The sequence below is a fragment of the Dermochelys coriacea genome, chromosome 21, assembly GCF_009764565.3.
Source record: "Dermochelys coriacea isolate rDerCor1 chromosome 21, rDerCor1.pri.v4, whole genome shotgun sequence".
Taxonomy (NCBI): Eukaryota; Metazoa; Chordata; order Testudines; family Dermochelyidae; genus Dermochelys; species Dermochelys coriacea.
The window spans coordinates 18,318,466-18,335,779 of NC_050088.1; the positions used below are offsets into that span (position 1 = coordinate 18,318,466).

The following is a 17,314-nucleotide window of genomic DNA, read 5'->3' on the forward strand; positions in this document are numbered from 1 at the left end:
CCACCTGATGAGGTCTGTGTTTAACCAGACTTTCCAAATATACTAAAATCTGTTTGAAGAAAGATAGTATTCATGAACTAAGGGATTTTTAAAAACTTTTCTCACACAACTCACTATTTACACTTTAATTGAGCCCTGGATTCCACCACAGAATTATGCCTTTGGTTTGAACACATATTGTTTACAAATAAAGTTATACTCTTGGAAAACAATCAGTTTCAGATTTTTCTAACTGGTATGAGCATGGGTATATGTGGAGCATTGTAAAATTGAAATGCAGTTTCAAGCACTAGATACTAAGTATCGTTGGAGAAAACCAAATGCAAAAACTGTCAAGGCAACATTAAAATTCAGTTCTACTCTGAAAAGTGACTTTGTGGAAATATTATGAAGTGGTCTGTGTTTATGCTGGAGACATGCATGTTGAATGTGCTCAGTTTTATAAGTAAAAACATATTTGTAATTGCCAGTTCCACAAATTCACCTTAGATCAAAGAGTCCAGTGGTTTTCCATTATATGTGTTACCACCAGTAATAACGGTTCTATAGGTGAAAATCTCCCTTCAGCAACACCAGTGCAGTCTCATGGTTTTCACTGGGTACAATTGGTATAATTGATTTGGAACTCAGCAAACCTTTTTGTTGATATACAAGACTAAGTGCAGATTCCATTTGTTGTTTTGAGTGGGCTGCCAAGACTAACAGGAGTAAACATCTGCAACAAATTTACTTTTATCACAAAAGTAAGCAGGTATTTTGAATACATCCAGGAAGGAAATTGGAGAAGGAGATATTTTGTAGCCTTTTTCAGAGTAAAGCTACACTTTTATATTTGTGGCACCTTAGAGACTAACAAATTTATTAGAGTATAAGCTTTCGTGGGCTACAGCCCAGTTCATTGGATGCATAGAATGGAACATATAGTAAGATGTATATGTATATGTGTGTATATATATGTATATACAGATAAGTTGTAAGTTGTCATACAAACTGAGAGGCTAATTAGTTAAGATGAGCTGCTATTAGCAGGAGAAAAAACTTTTGTAGTGATGATCAAAATGGCCCGTTTAGACAGTTGACAAGAAGGTGTGAGGATACTTAACTTGAGGAAATAGATTCAATATGCAAAAGAATAAATGAACACAAATCTGACATCGGGAATCATAACTTTCAAAAACCGGTAGGAGAACACTTCAACCTCTCTGGCCACTCAGTAAAAGATTTAAGGGTGGCAATTTTGCGACAGAAAAGCTTCAAAAACTGACTCCACCGAGAAACTGCTGAGCTTGAATTAATATACAAACTAACAAAAAGAAAAGGAGTACTTGTGGCACCTTAGAGGCTAACAAATTTATTAGACCATAAGCTTTCATGAGCTACAGCTCACTTATTGGATGCATTTGGTGGAAAAAACAGAGAGGAGATTGATATACACACACAGAGAACATGAAACAATGGGTTTATCATACACACTGTAAGGAGAGTGATCACTTAAGATAAGCCATCACCAGCAGCAGGGGGGGGGAAAGGAGGAAAACCTTTCATGGTGACAAGCAGGTAGGCTAATTCCAGCAGTTAACAAGAATATCAGAGGAACAGTGGGGGGTGGGGTGGGGGGGAGAAATAACATGGAAAAATAGTTTTACTTTGTGTAATGACTCATCCATTCCCAGTCTCTATTCAAGCCTAAGTTAATTGTATCCAGTTTGCAAATTAATTCCAATTCAGCAGTCTCTCGTTGGAGTCTGTTTTTGAAGCTTTTTTGTTGAAGTATAGCCACTCTAAGATCTGTGATCGAGTGACCAGAGAGATTGAAGTGTTTTCCAACTGGTTTTTGAATTTTATAATTCTTGACGTCTGATTTGTGTCCATTCATTCTTTTACGTAGAGACTGTCCAGTTTGACCAATGTACCTGGCAGAGGGGCATTGCTGGCACATGATGGCATATATCACATTGGTAGATGCGTAGGTGAACGAGCCTCTGATCGTGTGGCTGATGTGATTAGGCCCTATGATGGTGTCCCCTGAATAGATATGTGGACAGAGTTGGCAACAGGCTTTGTTGCAAGGATAGGTTCCTGGGTTAGTGGTTCTGTTGTGTGGTGTGTGGTTGCTGGTGAGTATTTGCTTCAGATTGGGGGGCTGTCTGTAAACAAGGACTGGCCTGTCTCCCAAGATCTGTGAGACTGATGGCTCGTCCTTCAGGATAGGTTGTAGATCCTTGATGAGACACACCCCTAGAACCCCGACCTGGGGTATTCTATCTGCTACCCAAGATCCGTAAACCTGGAAATCCTGGACGCCCCATCATCTCAGGCATTGGCACCCTGACAGCAGGATTGTCTGGCTATGTAGACTCCCTCCTCAGGCCCTACATTACCAGCACTCCCAGCTGTCTTCGAGACACCACTGACTTCCGGAGGAAACTACAGTCCATTGTTGATCTTCCTAAAAACACCATCCTAGCCACTATGGATGTAGAAGCCCTCTACACCAACATTCCACACAAAGATGGACTACAAGCCATCAGGAACAGTATCCCCAGTAATGTCACGGCTAACCTGGTGGCTGAACTTTGTGACTTTGTCCTCCCCCATAACTATTTCACATTTGGGGACAATGTAAACCTTCAAATCAGAGGCACTGCGATGGGTACCCGCATGGCCCCACAGTATGCCAACATTTTTATGGCTGACTTAGAACAACGCTTCCTCAGCTCTCGCCCCCTAATGCCCCTACTCTACTTGCGCTACATTGATGACATCTTCATCATCTGGACCCATGGAAAAGAAGCCCTTGAGGAATTCCACCATGATTTCAACAATTTCCATTCCACCATCAACCTCAGCCTGGACCACTCCACGCAAGAGATCCACTTCCTGGACACTACGGTGCTAATAAGCGATGGTCACATAAACACCACCCTATATCGGGAGACCTACTAACCGCTATTCCTCCCTACATGCCTCTAGCTTTCATCCAGATCATACCACACAATCCATTGTCTACAGCCAAGCTCTATGATATAACCGCATTTGCTCCAACCCCTCAGACAGAGACAAACACCTACAAGATCTCTCTCATGCATTCCTACAACTACAATACCCACCTGCTGAAGTGAAGAAACAGATTGACAGAGCCAGAAGAGTACCCAGAAGTCACCTACTACAGGACAGGCCCAACCAAGAAAATAACAGAACGCCACTAGCCATCACCTTCAGCCCCCAACTAAAATCTCTCCAACGCATCATCAAGGATCTACAACCTATCCTGAAGGACGAGCCATCACTCTCACAGATCTTGGGAGACAGACCAGTCCTTGCTTACAGACAGCCCCCCAATCTGAAGCAAATACTCACCAGCAACCACACACCACACAACAGAACCACTAACCCAGGAACCTATCCTTGCAACAAATCCCGTTGCCAACTCTGTCCACATATCTATTCAGGAGACACCATCATAGGGCCCAATCACGTCAGCCACACTATCAGAGGCTCGTTCACCTGCGCATCTACCAATGTGATATATGCCATCATGTGCCAGCAATGCCCCTCTGCCATGTACATTGGTCAAACTGGACAGTCTCTACGTAAAAGAATGAATGGACACAAATCAGACGTCAAGAATTATAACATTCAAAAACCAGTTGGAGAACACTTCAATCTCTCTGGTCACTCGATCACAGACCTAAGAGTGGCTATACTTCAACAAAAAAGCTTCAAAAACAGACTCCAACGAGAGACTGCTGAATTGGAATTAATTTGCAAACTGGATACAATTAACTTAGGCTTGAATAGAGACTGGGAATGGATGAGTCATTACACAAAGTAAAACTATTTCCCCATGGTATTTCTCCCTCCCACCCCCCCATCCCCCCACTGTTCCTCTGATATTCTTGTTAACTGCTGGAATTAGCCTACCTTGCTTGTCACCATGAAAGGTTTTCCTCCTTTCCCCACCCCCCTGCTGCTGGTGATGGCTTATCTTAAGTGATCACTCTCCTTACAGTGTGTATGATAAACCCATTGTTTCATGTTCTCTGTGTGTGTATATCAATCTCCCCTCTGTTTTTTCCACCAAATGCATCCGATAAGTGAGCTACAGCTCACTTCAAGCTTATGCTCAAATAAATTTGTTAGTCTTTAAGGTGCCACAAGTACTCCTTTTCTTTTTGCAAATACAGACTAACAAGGCTGCTACTCTGAAACCAGTACAAACTAGATACCATTAACTTGGGTTTGAATAGAGACTGGGAGTGGTTGGGTCATTACACATATTGAATCTATTTCCTTAAGTTAAGTATCCTCACATCTTCTTGTAACTGTCTAAATGGGCCATCTTGATTATCACTACAAAAGATTTTTGTCTCCTGCTGATAATAGCGCATCTTAACTAATAAGCCTCTCACAGTTTGTATGGTAACTTCCAACTTGTGTGTGTGTGTGTGTGTGTGTGTTTAATTTATATAAAATCTTACTATATGTTCCATTCTATGTATCCGATGAGTGGGCTATAGCCCACGAAAGCTTATGCTGTAATGAATTTGTTAGCTTCTAAGGTGCCACAAGTACTCCTGTTGTTTTTGCGGATACAGACTAACGTGGCTACTCCTCTGAAACTTTTATATTTGAGATTTTTAAATTAGTTAAAAAAATGGAAATCCCTGTGCAAGTATGAATGTGGCCTTGTATTTTTCATTACTTTATAATGCTGGATCAATAACTTTATGCATTCAATGTAATCTAAATTGCAAAAATGTTAATTCAGCATTAAGGTTGTACAGTGAAAAGCAGAGCTGGTAGGCACATATGCACTATTCCTGTTTTTCTTGCTACATGAATACTTTAATATAACTTAGTTTACCATAGTTTTTATCTGGGATAAAGTGGAGATATCAGTTTACACATCAGTAATTTAAGGTTAAAAATATTTCAGCTATTACCAACTTAGGAAATTCAGCATTACCAATTTAGGAAAACAAGCATTACCAACTTAGGAAATTTAGAGTTGTTTAACTGGAAAGAAATCCTTGAGGTGACACCAAGCAATAATGGCACAATTATGATTAGTGCATAATAGTATTTGTAGCTCCAGATTAAACTGACTCTTAAAACACTTAATTGTTTCCCTTTTTTTGCTCATGGTACCATTACAGGGCAAAGTTTGAGGTAGTTCATTTCCATACTTTAATATGTTTTGGTTTCTTTGAGGTTAATTACAATATTCCTATAATATTTCTAACCTTAAATCACTGATACGTACTCAACCTTAACTCCAGTTTAACAAAGTTATCTAGGAATTTATTTTTTTAAATGATTAAAGATGTCATACATACTAAACAAGAAACCCAAAGATAGTGCTGAGATTTCTAATGACTTTAAGATAAGTAGTATGAACCTTAAATTTTCTTTTAAATCTGAGTGCCAGATTCACCAGTACACTCTGGCTTTTTTCCTTAAAGGGCAGTTCAGTGCAGCCAGAAAGTACTGGCCAGTTTTTCCTAGTTTCTGACCCCTGTAATTCTCTGTTGTATGCACACCCTAACTTCCCCCTCTCTATTTCTCCACATTTCCCCAAATGTGCACACACCCCAGCTTTCCCTTTCTCCTGGCCCTAAGGGTTTCCTGTCCATCACTCTGTTTCGTTACTTGTAGAGTTGATATGGTGGAAGGGGTAGTTTTAAAAACAATTTTGGGGTGATTGGTCATTTTTGCTGCTATTTTTCATAATTGAAAATTTTTTTGCAACAGGGGCTGCCAAAGGTTCTTTTACGGAAATCTCTATAAAGAATTGTAATATCTGTCAATGGCTACCACTTCTTATTGCTCTCAAAACCAATGAAAACTGGTGGTTATAATGGAAACTATTTAGCAGCCTTAACGCCATTGGATACTGTTGGTGCCTGCTAGGATATTAAAATATTCATTATAGTGACTCATGCCTAGCACCATAACATCTAGGTGCTTATTTACAAAATGTAACAGCACAAATTATATTAATCCAGCGCTGGCTGATCATTGGTGCGAAGCCTCACCAGTAATGTTCTGTCAAGTGGCTAATCACTGCTGGACGTAGTGCCCCTTGCTGACACGGGGAGTATCTATGAGGCTGAAGCCGCTCCATTCTTTGGAGGTTGCTGTACATCTTTCTATCGTTGCGGGACCTTTGGCCTTGCAGCAGAGGGAGAAGGGACAAGGCATGGAGTACAGACTTCTGTGGGGTTATCTCCAGATAGAGACAGCATAGGGCTGTTGGCACATGCCCCTGCTGCCCCTGGAACATCCATTTTCCACGTGGAAAATATGAGCTACTTCAAAAGGGGATACAGGGCAGAATGTTATCTGCAGCCTCAGCACTAATTTTGGATACCAGCTGCTACTGTATTAAATAATGGGGAGCATTAATCAAAACTATTGTTGTCAAAAATGTTAACATGTTAGACGTGTAGTCTTTAAGGCCAGAAGGGGCCATCATAACCATCTAGTCTAACCCACCTGCACATCACTGGCCATAGAACCTCACCCAGCCCCTCCTGTAATAGGCCCATAACTTCTGGCTTAGTTACTGAAGTCCTCAAATCTTGATTTAAAGACCTCAAGTTACAGAGAATCCATGATTTACTCCAGTTCAAACCAGCAAGTGACTCGTGCCCCACATTGCAGAGGAAGGTAAAAAACTTGGGTTACTGCCAATCTGACTTGGGGGGAAATCACTTTTCAACACCAAATATGGCTATTAGACCCTGAACATGTGGGTGAGACCCACCAATTAGATACCTGAGAGAGAATTCTATGTAATAAGTCAGAGCCCTCCCCATCTAGTGTCCCGTCTCTGGTCATTGGAGATATTGCCTAGTTGCAGTCGCCATATGCCACTGTAGGCAACCTCGTCATACCATTTCCTCCAGAAACTTATCAAGCTCAGTCTTAAAACAGGTTTGGTTTTTACCCCCACTACTTCCATTGGAAGGCTATTCCAGAACTTGACTCCTCTGGTGGTTAGAAACTGTTGCCTAATTTCATGTCTAAATTTCTGCAAAGTTCATTAATGAAAATGTTAACTAAGATGGTCCCAAGACTGATCCTTGAGGAACTCCATTAATAAACTTCCTCCAGCCTGACGGTTCACCGTTCAGCATGACCGGTTTTATTCTCCCCTTTAATAAGTTCCTTTGCCATCTTTTGATTCTCATATTAATCCCCATCTTCTCCAAGTTAACTAACTTCCCATGTGGAACTGTATCAAATGCTTTAGTGAAATCCAGGCAGATTTCATGTACTGCATTTACTTTGTCTAGAAAATCAGTTATCTCAAAGAGATGGGGTTGGTCTGGCACAATCTACCTTTTGTAAAACCATGTTGTATTTTATCCCCATTACCGTTAACCTCTATGTTCTTAACTATTCCTTCAGAATTTGTTCTAAGATCTTGCATACAATTGAGGTCACGCTAATGGGGCTGTAGTTTCCTGAATCACGTTTTTTTTTTCTTTCTCTAATGAAGTTACTGTAGTTGCAGTTCTCTTGTCATAGGGTAAGACACCCCCCCCCCCCATTTATGGATTCATAAAAAATACTTTCTGTTGGGATTGCAATTTCATGAGCCAGCTCCTCTAATATTCTTGGATGGAGATTATCTGGGCTTCCCAATTTAGTCCCATTCATAGAATCCTAGAATATCTGGGTTGGAAGGGACCTCAGGAGGTCATTTAGTCCAAACCCCTGTTCAAAGCAGGACCAATCGCCAACTAAGTCATCCCAGCCAGGGCTTTGTCAAGCCTGACCTTAAAAACTTCTAAGGAAGGAGATTCCACCACCTCCCTAGGTAACGCATTCCAGTGTTTCACCACCCTCCTAGTGAAAAAGTTTTTCCTAATATCCAACCTAAACCTCCCCCACTGCAATTTGAGACCATTACTCCTTGTTCTGTCATCTACTACCACTGAGAACAGTCTAGATCCATCCTCTTTGGAACAGCCTTTCAGGTAGTTGAAAGCAGTTATCAAATCCCCCCTCATTCTTCTCTTCCGCAGACTAAACAATCCCAGTTCCCTCAGCCTCTCTTCATAAGTCATGTGTTCCAGTCCCCTGATAATTTTTGTTGCCCTCAGCTGGATGTTTTCCAATTTTTCCACATCCTTCTTGTAGTGTGGGGCCCAAAACTGGACACAGTACTCCAAATGAGGTCTCACCAATGTCAAATAGAGGGGAACAATCACATCCCTCGATCTGCTGGCAATGCCCCTACTTATACATCCCAAAATGCCATTGGCCTTCTTGGCAACAAGGGCACACTTGACTCATATCCAGCTTCTTGTCCACTGTAACCCCAGGTCCTTTTCTGCAGAACTGCTGCCTAGCCATTCGGTCCTTAGTCCGTAGCGGTTTATGGGATTCTTCCGTCCTAAGTGCGGGAATCTGCACTTGTCCTTGTTGAACCTCATCAGATTTCTTTTGGCCCAATCCTCTAATTTGTCTAGGTCCCTCTGTATCCTATGCCTATCCTCCAGCGTATCTGCCTCTCTTCCCAGTTTAGTGTCATCTGCAAACTTGCTGAGGGTGCAATCCACACCATCCTCCAGATCATTAATGAAGACATTGAACAAAACCAGCCCCAGGACTGACTCTCTTGGGGCACTCCACTTGATACCGGCTGCCAACTAGACATGGAGCCATTGATCACTACCTGTTGAGCCCAACAGTCTAGCCAGCTGTCTATTCATCCAGCCAACACTACTTTAACTTGCTGGCAAGAATGTGAGAGACAGTGTCAAAAGCTTTGCTAAAGTCAAGGAACAACACGTCCACTGCTTTCCCCTCCTCCACAGAGCCAGTTATCTCGTCATAGAAGACAATTAGATTAGTCAGGCATGACCTGCCCTTGGTGAATCTATGCTGACTGTTCTTGATCACTTTCCTCTCCTCTAAGTGCTTCAGAATTGATTCCTTGAGGACCTGCTCATGATTTTTCCAAGGACTGAGGTGAGGCTGACTGGCCTGTAGTTCCCAGGATCCTTCTCCTTCCCTTTTTTTAAAGATGGGCACTACATTAGCTTTTTTCCAGTCGTCTGGGACTTCCCCCGATTGCCATGAGTTTTCAAAAATAATGGCCAATGGCTCTGCAATCACATCCGCCAACTCCTTTAGCACTCTTGCATGCAGCGCATCCGGCCCCGTGAACTTGTGCTCGTCCATGTTTTCTAAATAGTCCTGAACCACTTCTTTCTCCACAGAGGGCTGGTCACCTTCTCCCCATACTGTGCTGCCCAGTACAGTAGTCTGTGAGCTGATCTTGTTCGTGAAGACAAAGGCAAAAAAAAGCATTGAGTACATTAGCTTTTTCCACATTCTCTGTCACTAGGTTGCCTGCCTCATTCAGTATGCGCCCACACTTTTCTTGACTTCCTTCTTCTTGCTAACATACCTGAAGAAACCCTTCTTGTTACTCTTAACATCTCTTGCTAGCTGCAACTCCAGGTGTGATTTGGCCTTCCTGATTTCACTCCTGCATACCCGAGCAATATTTTTATACTCTTCGCTGGTCATTTGTCCAATCTTCCACTTCTTGTAAGCTTCTTCCATTAGGTTGTTTGAGTTTGGCGTCCACCTCAGATGTTGTAATTTATTCTTTCATATCCTCATTCCCATTACCACCCTTCCCCTGCCCCCAAGCTCCTCATTTTCCTTAGTAAAAAATAAAGCAAAGCATTTGTTCAGGTGTTGGCTGTACCAAAATTATCTTTAATTGCCACCCTGTCCTCAGCGCCTAGAGGTCTCACCTTTCCTTGCTTTCTTTTTATTTATAGGGCTAAAGAAACTTTTACTGGTTTTAATTTCCTATGTAAGGGCTAGCTCTGCTTGCCTTTTGGAAGTTCTCACTTTTTCCCTATGCTTTCTGATCTCAAGGGTATGTCTACACTTCCATTAAAAACGTACAGGTGGCCCATGCCAGCTCACTCAGACTTGCAGGGCTGCAGCCTAAGCTGTGGGACCCTCCCATCTCACAGAGTTCTGGAACCCAGGCTCCCATCTGAACCCAAACATCTACACCATAATTAAACAGCCCTTAGTCTGAGCCCTGTGAGCCTGAGTCAACTGGCACAGGCCAGATGTGGGTTTTTAATTGCAGTGTAGAAACACCCCCAAGAGAGAGCTTTCTTTGTTGGTCCATTCCTTTTTCCATTCCTTGTGGACTTTCTTCTTGCCCTTAATAATCTGCCTGAAATGCTTGTTCATCCAGTTTAGTCTGCAACTTGTCCCTACAAATTTTTCCCCCCTGCTTGAAATACAGGCTCCAACTGCAACTTTGATTTAAAGTAATTCCAAGACTCCTCCACATTCTTGAAATCAGCCTGGCTGCAGACTTAGTTTGTAGGGGGAGGTTGTGGTACTGCTACCCTTACTTCTGTGCTGCTGCTGGCGGAAGTGCTGCCTTCAGAGCTGGGCAGCTAGAGAGCAGCAGCTGCTGACTGAGGGCCCAGCTCTGAAGGCAGAACTGCTGCCAGCAGCAGTGCAGAAGTAAGGATGGCATGGCATGGTATTACCACTCTTACTTCTGCATTGCTGCCTGCAGAGCTGGGCCCTCGGTCAGCAGATGCCACTCTCCAGCCACCGAGCTCTGAAGGCAGCAGCGCAGAAATAAGGGTGGCATGGTATGATATTGCCATTCTTACTTCTGCACTGCTGCTGGTGGGGCACTGCCTTCAGAGCTGGGCGCCCAACCAACAGCTGCCTCTCTATGGCCGCCCAGTTCTGAAGGCATCCCAGAAGTAAGGGTGGCAATACCACAAACCCCCTTAAATAACCTTGTGACCCCCCTGCAACTCCATTTTGGGTCAGGCCCCCCAGTTTGAGAGACGCTGGTCTCCGCTCCTGAAATGTGCATAGTATAGGGTAAAAGTACACAAGACCGGATTTCACAGGGGGAGACCAGATTTCACAGTCCGTGACACGTTTTTCAAGGCCTTGAATTTGGTAGGGCCCTACACGTTGGTGTAAATTAAAGTTTAACAAAGAATAAAATCACTTCTATTGTTGAGGCTGAACTGAATTGGAGTGTGAACCTGGGAGATATGCTCAAATGTATGGGGACCCTTCTCTTTACTTGTTTCTCTTCCTAGAGTTTACCCGGGAAGTGACAGACACACAGATGCCACTCGTCGCTCCTGTTATTCTTCCTGAGATGTACAAAATTTTCACAATGGCGGAGGTATGGAAAAGAACTATTTGTCTTCACTGTTAATGGTACTAACTAAATGACAGCATATTGCCGGTTAGTAGGTTAGGGAGGGAGGTGCCTGTTCTGAAGGAATAAAGAAATGTAGATGTAGCTAGATGTCGTGTGTTTGAAAGTAATTAAATATTGTGATGACCTACTGAATGCATTAAGAGGATATTTCAGGTAAGTGAGAATGACATTGTGTTGGATTCTGATATCTCTCTCTCCTTTTCCTGCAGTTTTGGTTACTACTGTGTCTCTTAGGAGTTTTCAGGTTCACTGTTCAGTGTTAGAAAATTAACTGGTGACTTGTTCAAATTTAGACTGTGCTGAAGAAAGAGAAATCTCTGAAATAAGTGTGTTAAGGATAACATATGAGCATGGTTAATGGTAGCTGGTTAATGGTAGTGATTAAACACACTTTCACTTCCCTGATATCACCAGCATTTTTCTTCTTGTCACACCTGAGACATGTATGTTTTTTAAAAGGTGTATGGTATTCGCACCAGATCACGTGCAGTAGAGATCTTCACCACATGTGCCCATATGATCTGTAACATGGAGGAATTGGAGAAGGTAAGTTTGATTTTCAGTTCATGAGTTCATTGTATATTGCAGGGAATTATTCTGAGCAGGTGTAAAATTAGCATCTGTTTGGAAACTTAGAATATTCATTCTATACTACTGTAATTTAGGGGAGAATGTTATATTTCTCTTATATGCAGAGTGGCCGAATCTCTACTTCAGGTGCTAAACTCAATGCAACTGGCTTCTTCACACTTAATTTTAACTCCTAAACCGATCAATAGATTTACTTGGAACTTGTGAGAAAATATTTTCAGGACACTGATTAAGTGCTGTAATTTGGGGAAGAAGGCACCATATGGTCCATTCTGGATGTCCTTATCATGGCTGTCACAGTTACTGAGCGAATTGCACCTCCGACTCTTGATCTCTTCCAGTGCACCCCCCTTTAGGTTTTGGGCCTTGGTTTCAGGTGGAATCATTCTGTTCTCCCATTGCCAGACCAGGCCCTGGGTCGCAATCCCTTAGTACTAATTGTGATTACATCAGCAGGTTTGACTTAGGTTCAGACCCTGCAGTTCTGCTCTCAGTAAGCAGTGACTAAGACAGTAGCAGTGACTAAGACAGCCTCCTTAAGGTAAAGTATTATTTATTTAGAGGAAGGGATTTCTCTGAAATATTTATCTTAAAAACAGTAAAACAGACTACATATATCTAGCTTTTCTCTGAGACTTACCATTCCCAGGCTCTGGGAAAGCCCGTGTCTTCAGATTCCTTTAGCAGAGTCTCTGTCTGTCTCTGTCTCCGTCAGCCTGTCTTTCTAAAAGCTTGTCCCATTGCCTTTCAGGTGTGTGCTGGGGTGTTCTTATTTAGATTTCTTGTGCTGCTTTCTTGTTTGCTCTACCCACATCCCTCTCTTAAATTAGATCAATACAGTTATACAAGAAATTCTAGCAGTCCACCATAGTTATACAGACCTCACTGACCAGGTCACTTAAAATAGTCCTATGGTTATTACACATAGTTAATAGATTATAGAGCTGCTCCATGACTGTCACATTGGCTCCACAATTAAAGTTGACTTAAGTTTTGTCCCTAAAGTAGGGTAGGGTTCACTCTCTGTATATGAAGAATAGAGTATAGCATATCACATGCAAAATTTCAGCACTTATTCTTTGAGTATGGAACTAACAACAAGGATGTTGAATACTGCTTTAAGTGTGGAACTTAACTGTCTTTCTTACGGAGTCACAACCGGTGCCTTTATAATATTGTGTAAGCTTTGATATGTCTGATTTTTCTTACTCTTTCCAAAGTGCAGACTTTAATCTTGCTCCACCTAGCATCATTTACAGTGCAGCCAAAATTCTTTTTATATGTTACCCAGAGAAATCAACACAGCAATTCTCATGCCAGCTATTATTACTTAAGACAGTTTTTGAAAAGCTTGTTCTGCTTTGCAATTGTTGCTGGCTTCCAGACTGAGAAGCCAGTCAGTTTGACAGTCATTGTGAAGAGGCATCCCCGGAAGCTGCATGTGACTCCTCAATGCACAGCAGTTGTCATCAGCCTCTATTTTGTTTTGGGGCAACATAATGGTATGATTTCCATTGCTGTCTGTGAGCTTCAGCTTTTAATAGTGTGTATGTAAATTTACCAGTTATTGTAGACTGTCCTTTTGTTCTTTTGTACAGCGCCTAGCACAGTGGTGTCCTGGTCCATGTCTGAGATGCCCAAGTGCTATGGTAATACTAATGTATAGAATTCAATACTACTTGTATTTGTTGTGACTAGGGTGCAGCCAAAGTCCTGATCTTTCCTGTAGTGCAGCAGTTCACAGAGGCCTTTGTTCAGGCCCTACAGATGCCTGATGGCCCTACATCGGACAGTGGATTTAAGATGGAGGTCTTAAAGGTAAGCACATAGTGTGGTACAGTAATAATTAATACCCACATGTATGTTGTCTTAACACGGAGACAGAAAAACAAGGCTAATGTCATCCTTGTTGGCATTACACATTTTGAGTTGCAGAGTGCTGTGACTCCAACATCTTGCAATGTTAACATGAGCCATTTTGTCTGAATGAGTTGTAGATGGGTATGGTTAGCACCAAGACAGTCTTTGTCCACTGCGGACTCAGATGTGTGTGCGCATGCATGCACACGAGAGAGCTGTAGTTTGTCTCTATGATGGCAGACAAATAGGTGGTGGGATTATAATTTTGTTTGTTGGTTGATATTTGGTATATTAATTCTAACTGGGAATGTCTGTTTTTGATTAAGGTGATTAGACAAATTGGAAGATTGGGCCAAAAGAAATCTAATGAGGTTCAATAAGGATAAGTGCAGGGTCCTGCACTTAGGATGGAAGAATCCAATGCACCGCTACAGACTAGGGACCGAATGGCTCGGCAGCAGTTCTGCGGAAAAGGACCTAGGGGTGACAGTGGACGAGAAGCTGGATATGAGTCAGCAGTGTGCCCTTGTTGCCAAGAAGGCCAATGGCATTTTGGGATGTATAAGTAGGGGCATAGCGAGCAGATCGAGGGACGTGATCGTTCCCCTCTATTCGACACTGGTGAGGCCTCATCTGGAGTACTGTGTCCAGTTTTGGGCCCCACACTACAGGAAGGATGTGGATAAATTGGAAAGAGTACAGCGAAGGGCAACAAAAATGATTAGGGGTCTAGAGCACATGACTTATGAGGAGAGGCTGAGGGAGCTGGGATTGTTTAGTCTGCAGAAGAGAAGAATGAGGGGGGATTTGATAGCTGCTTTCAACTACCTGAAAGGGGGTTTCAAAGAGGATGGCTCTAGACTGTTCTCAATGGTAGCAGATGACAGAACGAGGAGTAATGGTCTCAAGTTGCAATGGGGGAGGTTTAGATTGGATATTAGGAAAAACTTTTTCACTAAGAGGGTGGTGAAACACTGGAATGCGTTACCTAGGGAGGTGGTAGAATCTCCTTCCTTAGAGGTTTTTAAGGTCAGGCTTGACAAAGCCCTGGCTAGGATGATTTAACTGGGACTTGGTCCTGCTTTGAGCAGGGGGTTGGACTAGATGACCTTCTGGGGTCCCTTCCAACCCTGATATTCTATGATTCTATGATTCTATGATTTGAATCTTCACAAATGTATGCAGTGTATCGTGACAGCTTTTTCATTACAGCCAGGACCCTGTGTGTTCCATGATTCCAAGGCTGTGGTATTCATTTCTTGCTGTAGAATTATGCTACAGAATGTTTTAATTAAAAAAAAATCTGGTCCTTACGGTTGCAAAGAGAACAGTGAAAATGTGAACCGAATGTCAACTGATGGTATTTTCTTCCTGAGTTTGCAGATAGCTTGGATCCAGTACCTTTTAGAAATCTGACCTGCCTCACTCACTCTTCTCAGTCAGAACCCTGTGGATTCTTTGGTTCATGGTCTGGATAAATTGACATCTTTCCAAGATGCTGTGGAAGTTGCAATTTTGCTGTTTTGGGTGTAGGAAATTTTGTGTCTCAGCCCTGCCAAGACTTCCCTGTACCTTTATTATTTAACCTTTATATTGCACTAATGCCTAAACTAGAGTGAGGGCCTTCTTCGGCACTCCAAGAACGAGTTTAACTGGATTACAGTGCATTCTTTCTGCACTGTTTCATAGAACCAAGCAGATTTGGATAAGGAAATCAAAGTAAGAATCCAGCTGTAGCTTTATAGCAGGGCAAGAATTAGAAGAGTAGGCTGTGCTGCCTAGAGAATAACGTAACAGCCAAGGCTTGGAGAGCCAAAAGTATGATCTGCTGAAACTAACTCAGAGCTCCCTCATTGGAGAGAAGGTTCTGAGCTGGGGTTCTTGGACAATATTACAAATGCTGAGCAGGTGCCTGGAGAACATAATGAAATACAAGTGTCAATGACTTCTACTCAGTCTCTGAGCCTCAGGAGTGTGTGTTCAGAGATGTGGAGGAATGTTACAGAATTTCCATGTTCTTATGCATGGAGCCTGTGCATTGTCAAAGCTGTCATATAGCAAATGCAGAGGAAATGGTGACACTCGGCAGTAGTGCCAACGATTGTGAATCCGGAATATTCTATACAGCTGCTCTTAATTTGTGTAAGGCTCCAATTCAAGAAAATACTTGTTAGAGCAGGGGTGGGCAAACTTTTTGGCCTGCGGGCCACATTAGGGTTCTGAATCTGTATGGAGGACTGGGTAGAGAAGGCTGTGCCTCCCCAAAGAGCCTGGCCCCGCCCCGTATCCATCCCCTCACACTTCCTGCCCCCAACTACCCCCTTCAAAACCCCTGACCCATCCAACCCCACCCTGCTTCTTGTCCCCGACCGCCCCCTCCCAGGACTCCACCTTCAATCCAACCCCTCCATCCCCTGATTGCCCTGACCCCTATCCACACCCCCGCCCCCTGACAGGCCCCTCAGGATTTCCACGCCTATCCAACCCCCCAATTCCCTGGCTGCTCCCTCCCCCGAACCTCCGCCCCATCCAGCTGTCCCCTGACTGCCCCCTGGCACCCACTGCCCCTTATCCAACCCCTCCCTGCCCCCTTACCATGCCACTCAGAGCACCAGGACTGGCAGCCGTGCCGCCCAGCCGGAGCCATCCATGCTGCCGCGCAGTCTCCCGCCACCCAGAGCGCTGGCAGCACGGTAAGCTGAGGCTGTGGGGGGGGGGCAGCAGGAGAGGGGCCGGGGGTTAGCCTCCCAGGCCGGGAGCTCAAGGGCTGGGCAGGAGGGTCCTGCAGGCCAGATGTGGCCCACGAGCCATAGTTTGCCCATCTCTGTGTTAGAGCATTCCTATTCAGGAAAATATTTAAGCACATGCTTAAGTGCCTTTGTGAGTAGGATTGCTTTCCTGAATTGTGGCCTAAAGCACCTATGGTCACCAGTTAGTCCTAACTAAAGCCATATCCTCTGTACTACTTGTTAAGACCCAGTGTATTCTGTAGCAAGCGGGACCTACATTCTGTAGCAAAGCCCTCTGGTTTATTGTTTTGTTTGAATGATGGTAGCATTTTTAAGCCCTAGCTGAAATTGCAGAACTGTTGTGCTAGATGTTATACAGGTGCATAGTTAGAGACAGTCCATGCCTTGAGAAGCTTACAATCTAACTAGGTTAGAGGTGAAGATTGGGAAAAAGGAAGTACTGGTTTGGATAGTAAATTAAGTTTCTTACCTTTTTTTCCCATTTCCTGTTTTTGGTGTCCTGCAGATCTTTGTACTGACCACATAGCTGCACTGTAGAAATTTGGGGGAAGGGACTGGAGGTGTTGGTAGCTGGCTTGCGGCGCTTATTGATTTTTGCACCTATGGATGTGTGGAGGTGATATATGGATAGTGGGTTAAGCATATGACTTTTCCAATATTACAGATGGGAAACGGACTCAGAGGTGGAAGACTGATTCTTATAGTTGGAGCTATACATTATTTGTGTGCCTTCCAAGAGTGATTAATCTGTTTAAATCACAATTGGCCCTATTTAACTTTCAGTATTGTTGTTCCCACAATATTAGGTTCCCCCACAATTTTGATTTTAATTAGTTTACTTTGCACAGTCCACAATTTCGCA

General features: G+C 43.2%; 1 protein-coding gene across 8 annotated transcripts in view; it reads left to right on the forward strand.

The window, feature by feature from the left end:
- Nucleotides 1-17,314, forward strand: part of IPO9 (importin 9) — a 167,120-nt gene that overhangs the window by 54,152 nt on the left and 95,654 nt on the right. For all 8 annotated transcript variants that reach the window (XR_005289802.2, XM_038379590.2, XM_038379586.2 and 5 more), the window contains 3 exons: nt 11,124-11,212; nt 11,711-11,797; nt 13,541-13,660. Coding sequence is in view for 7 of the 8 variants with exons in the window: in XM_038379590.2 (XP_038235518.1) it covers nt 11,124-11,212; nt 11,711-11,797; nt 13,541-13,660 (296 nt within the window). In the remaining variant the exon portion in view is untranslated. The remainder of the gene's footprint in view (nt 1-11,123; nt 11,213-11,710; nt 11,798-13,540; nt 13,661-17,314) is intronic.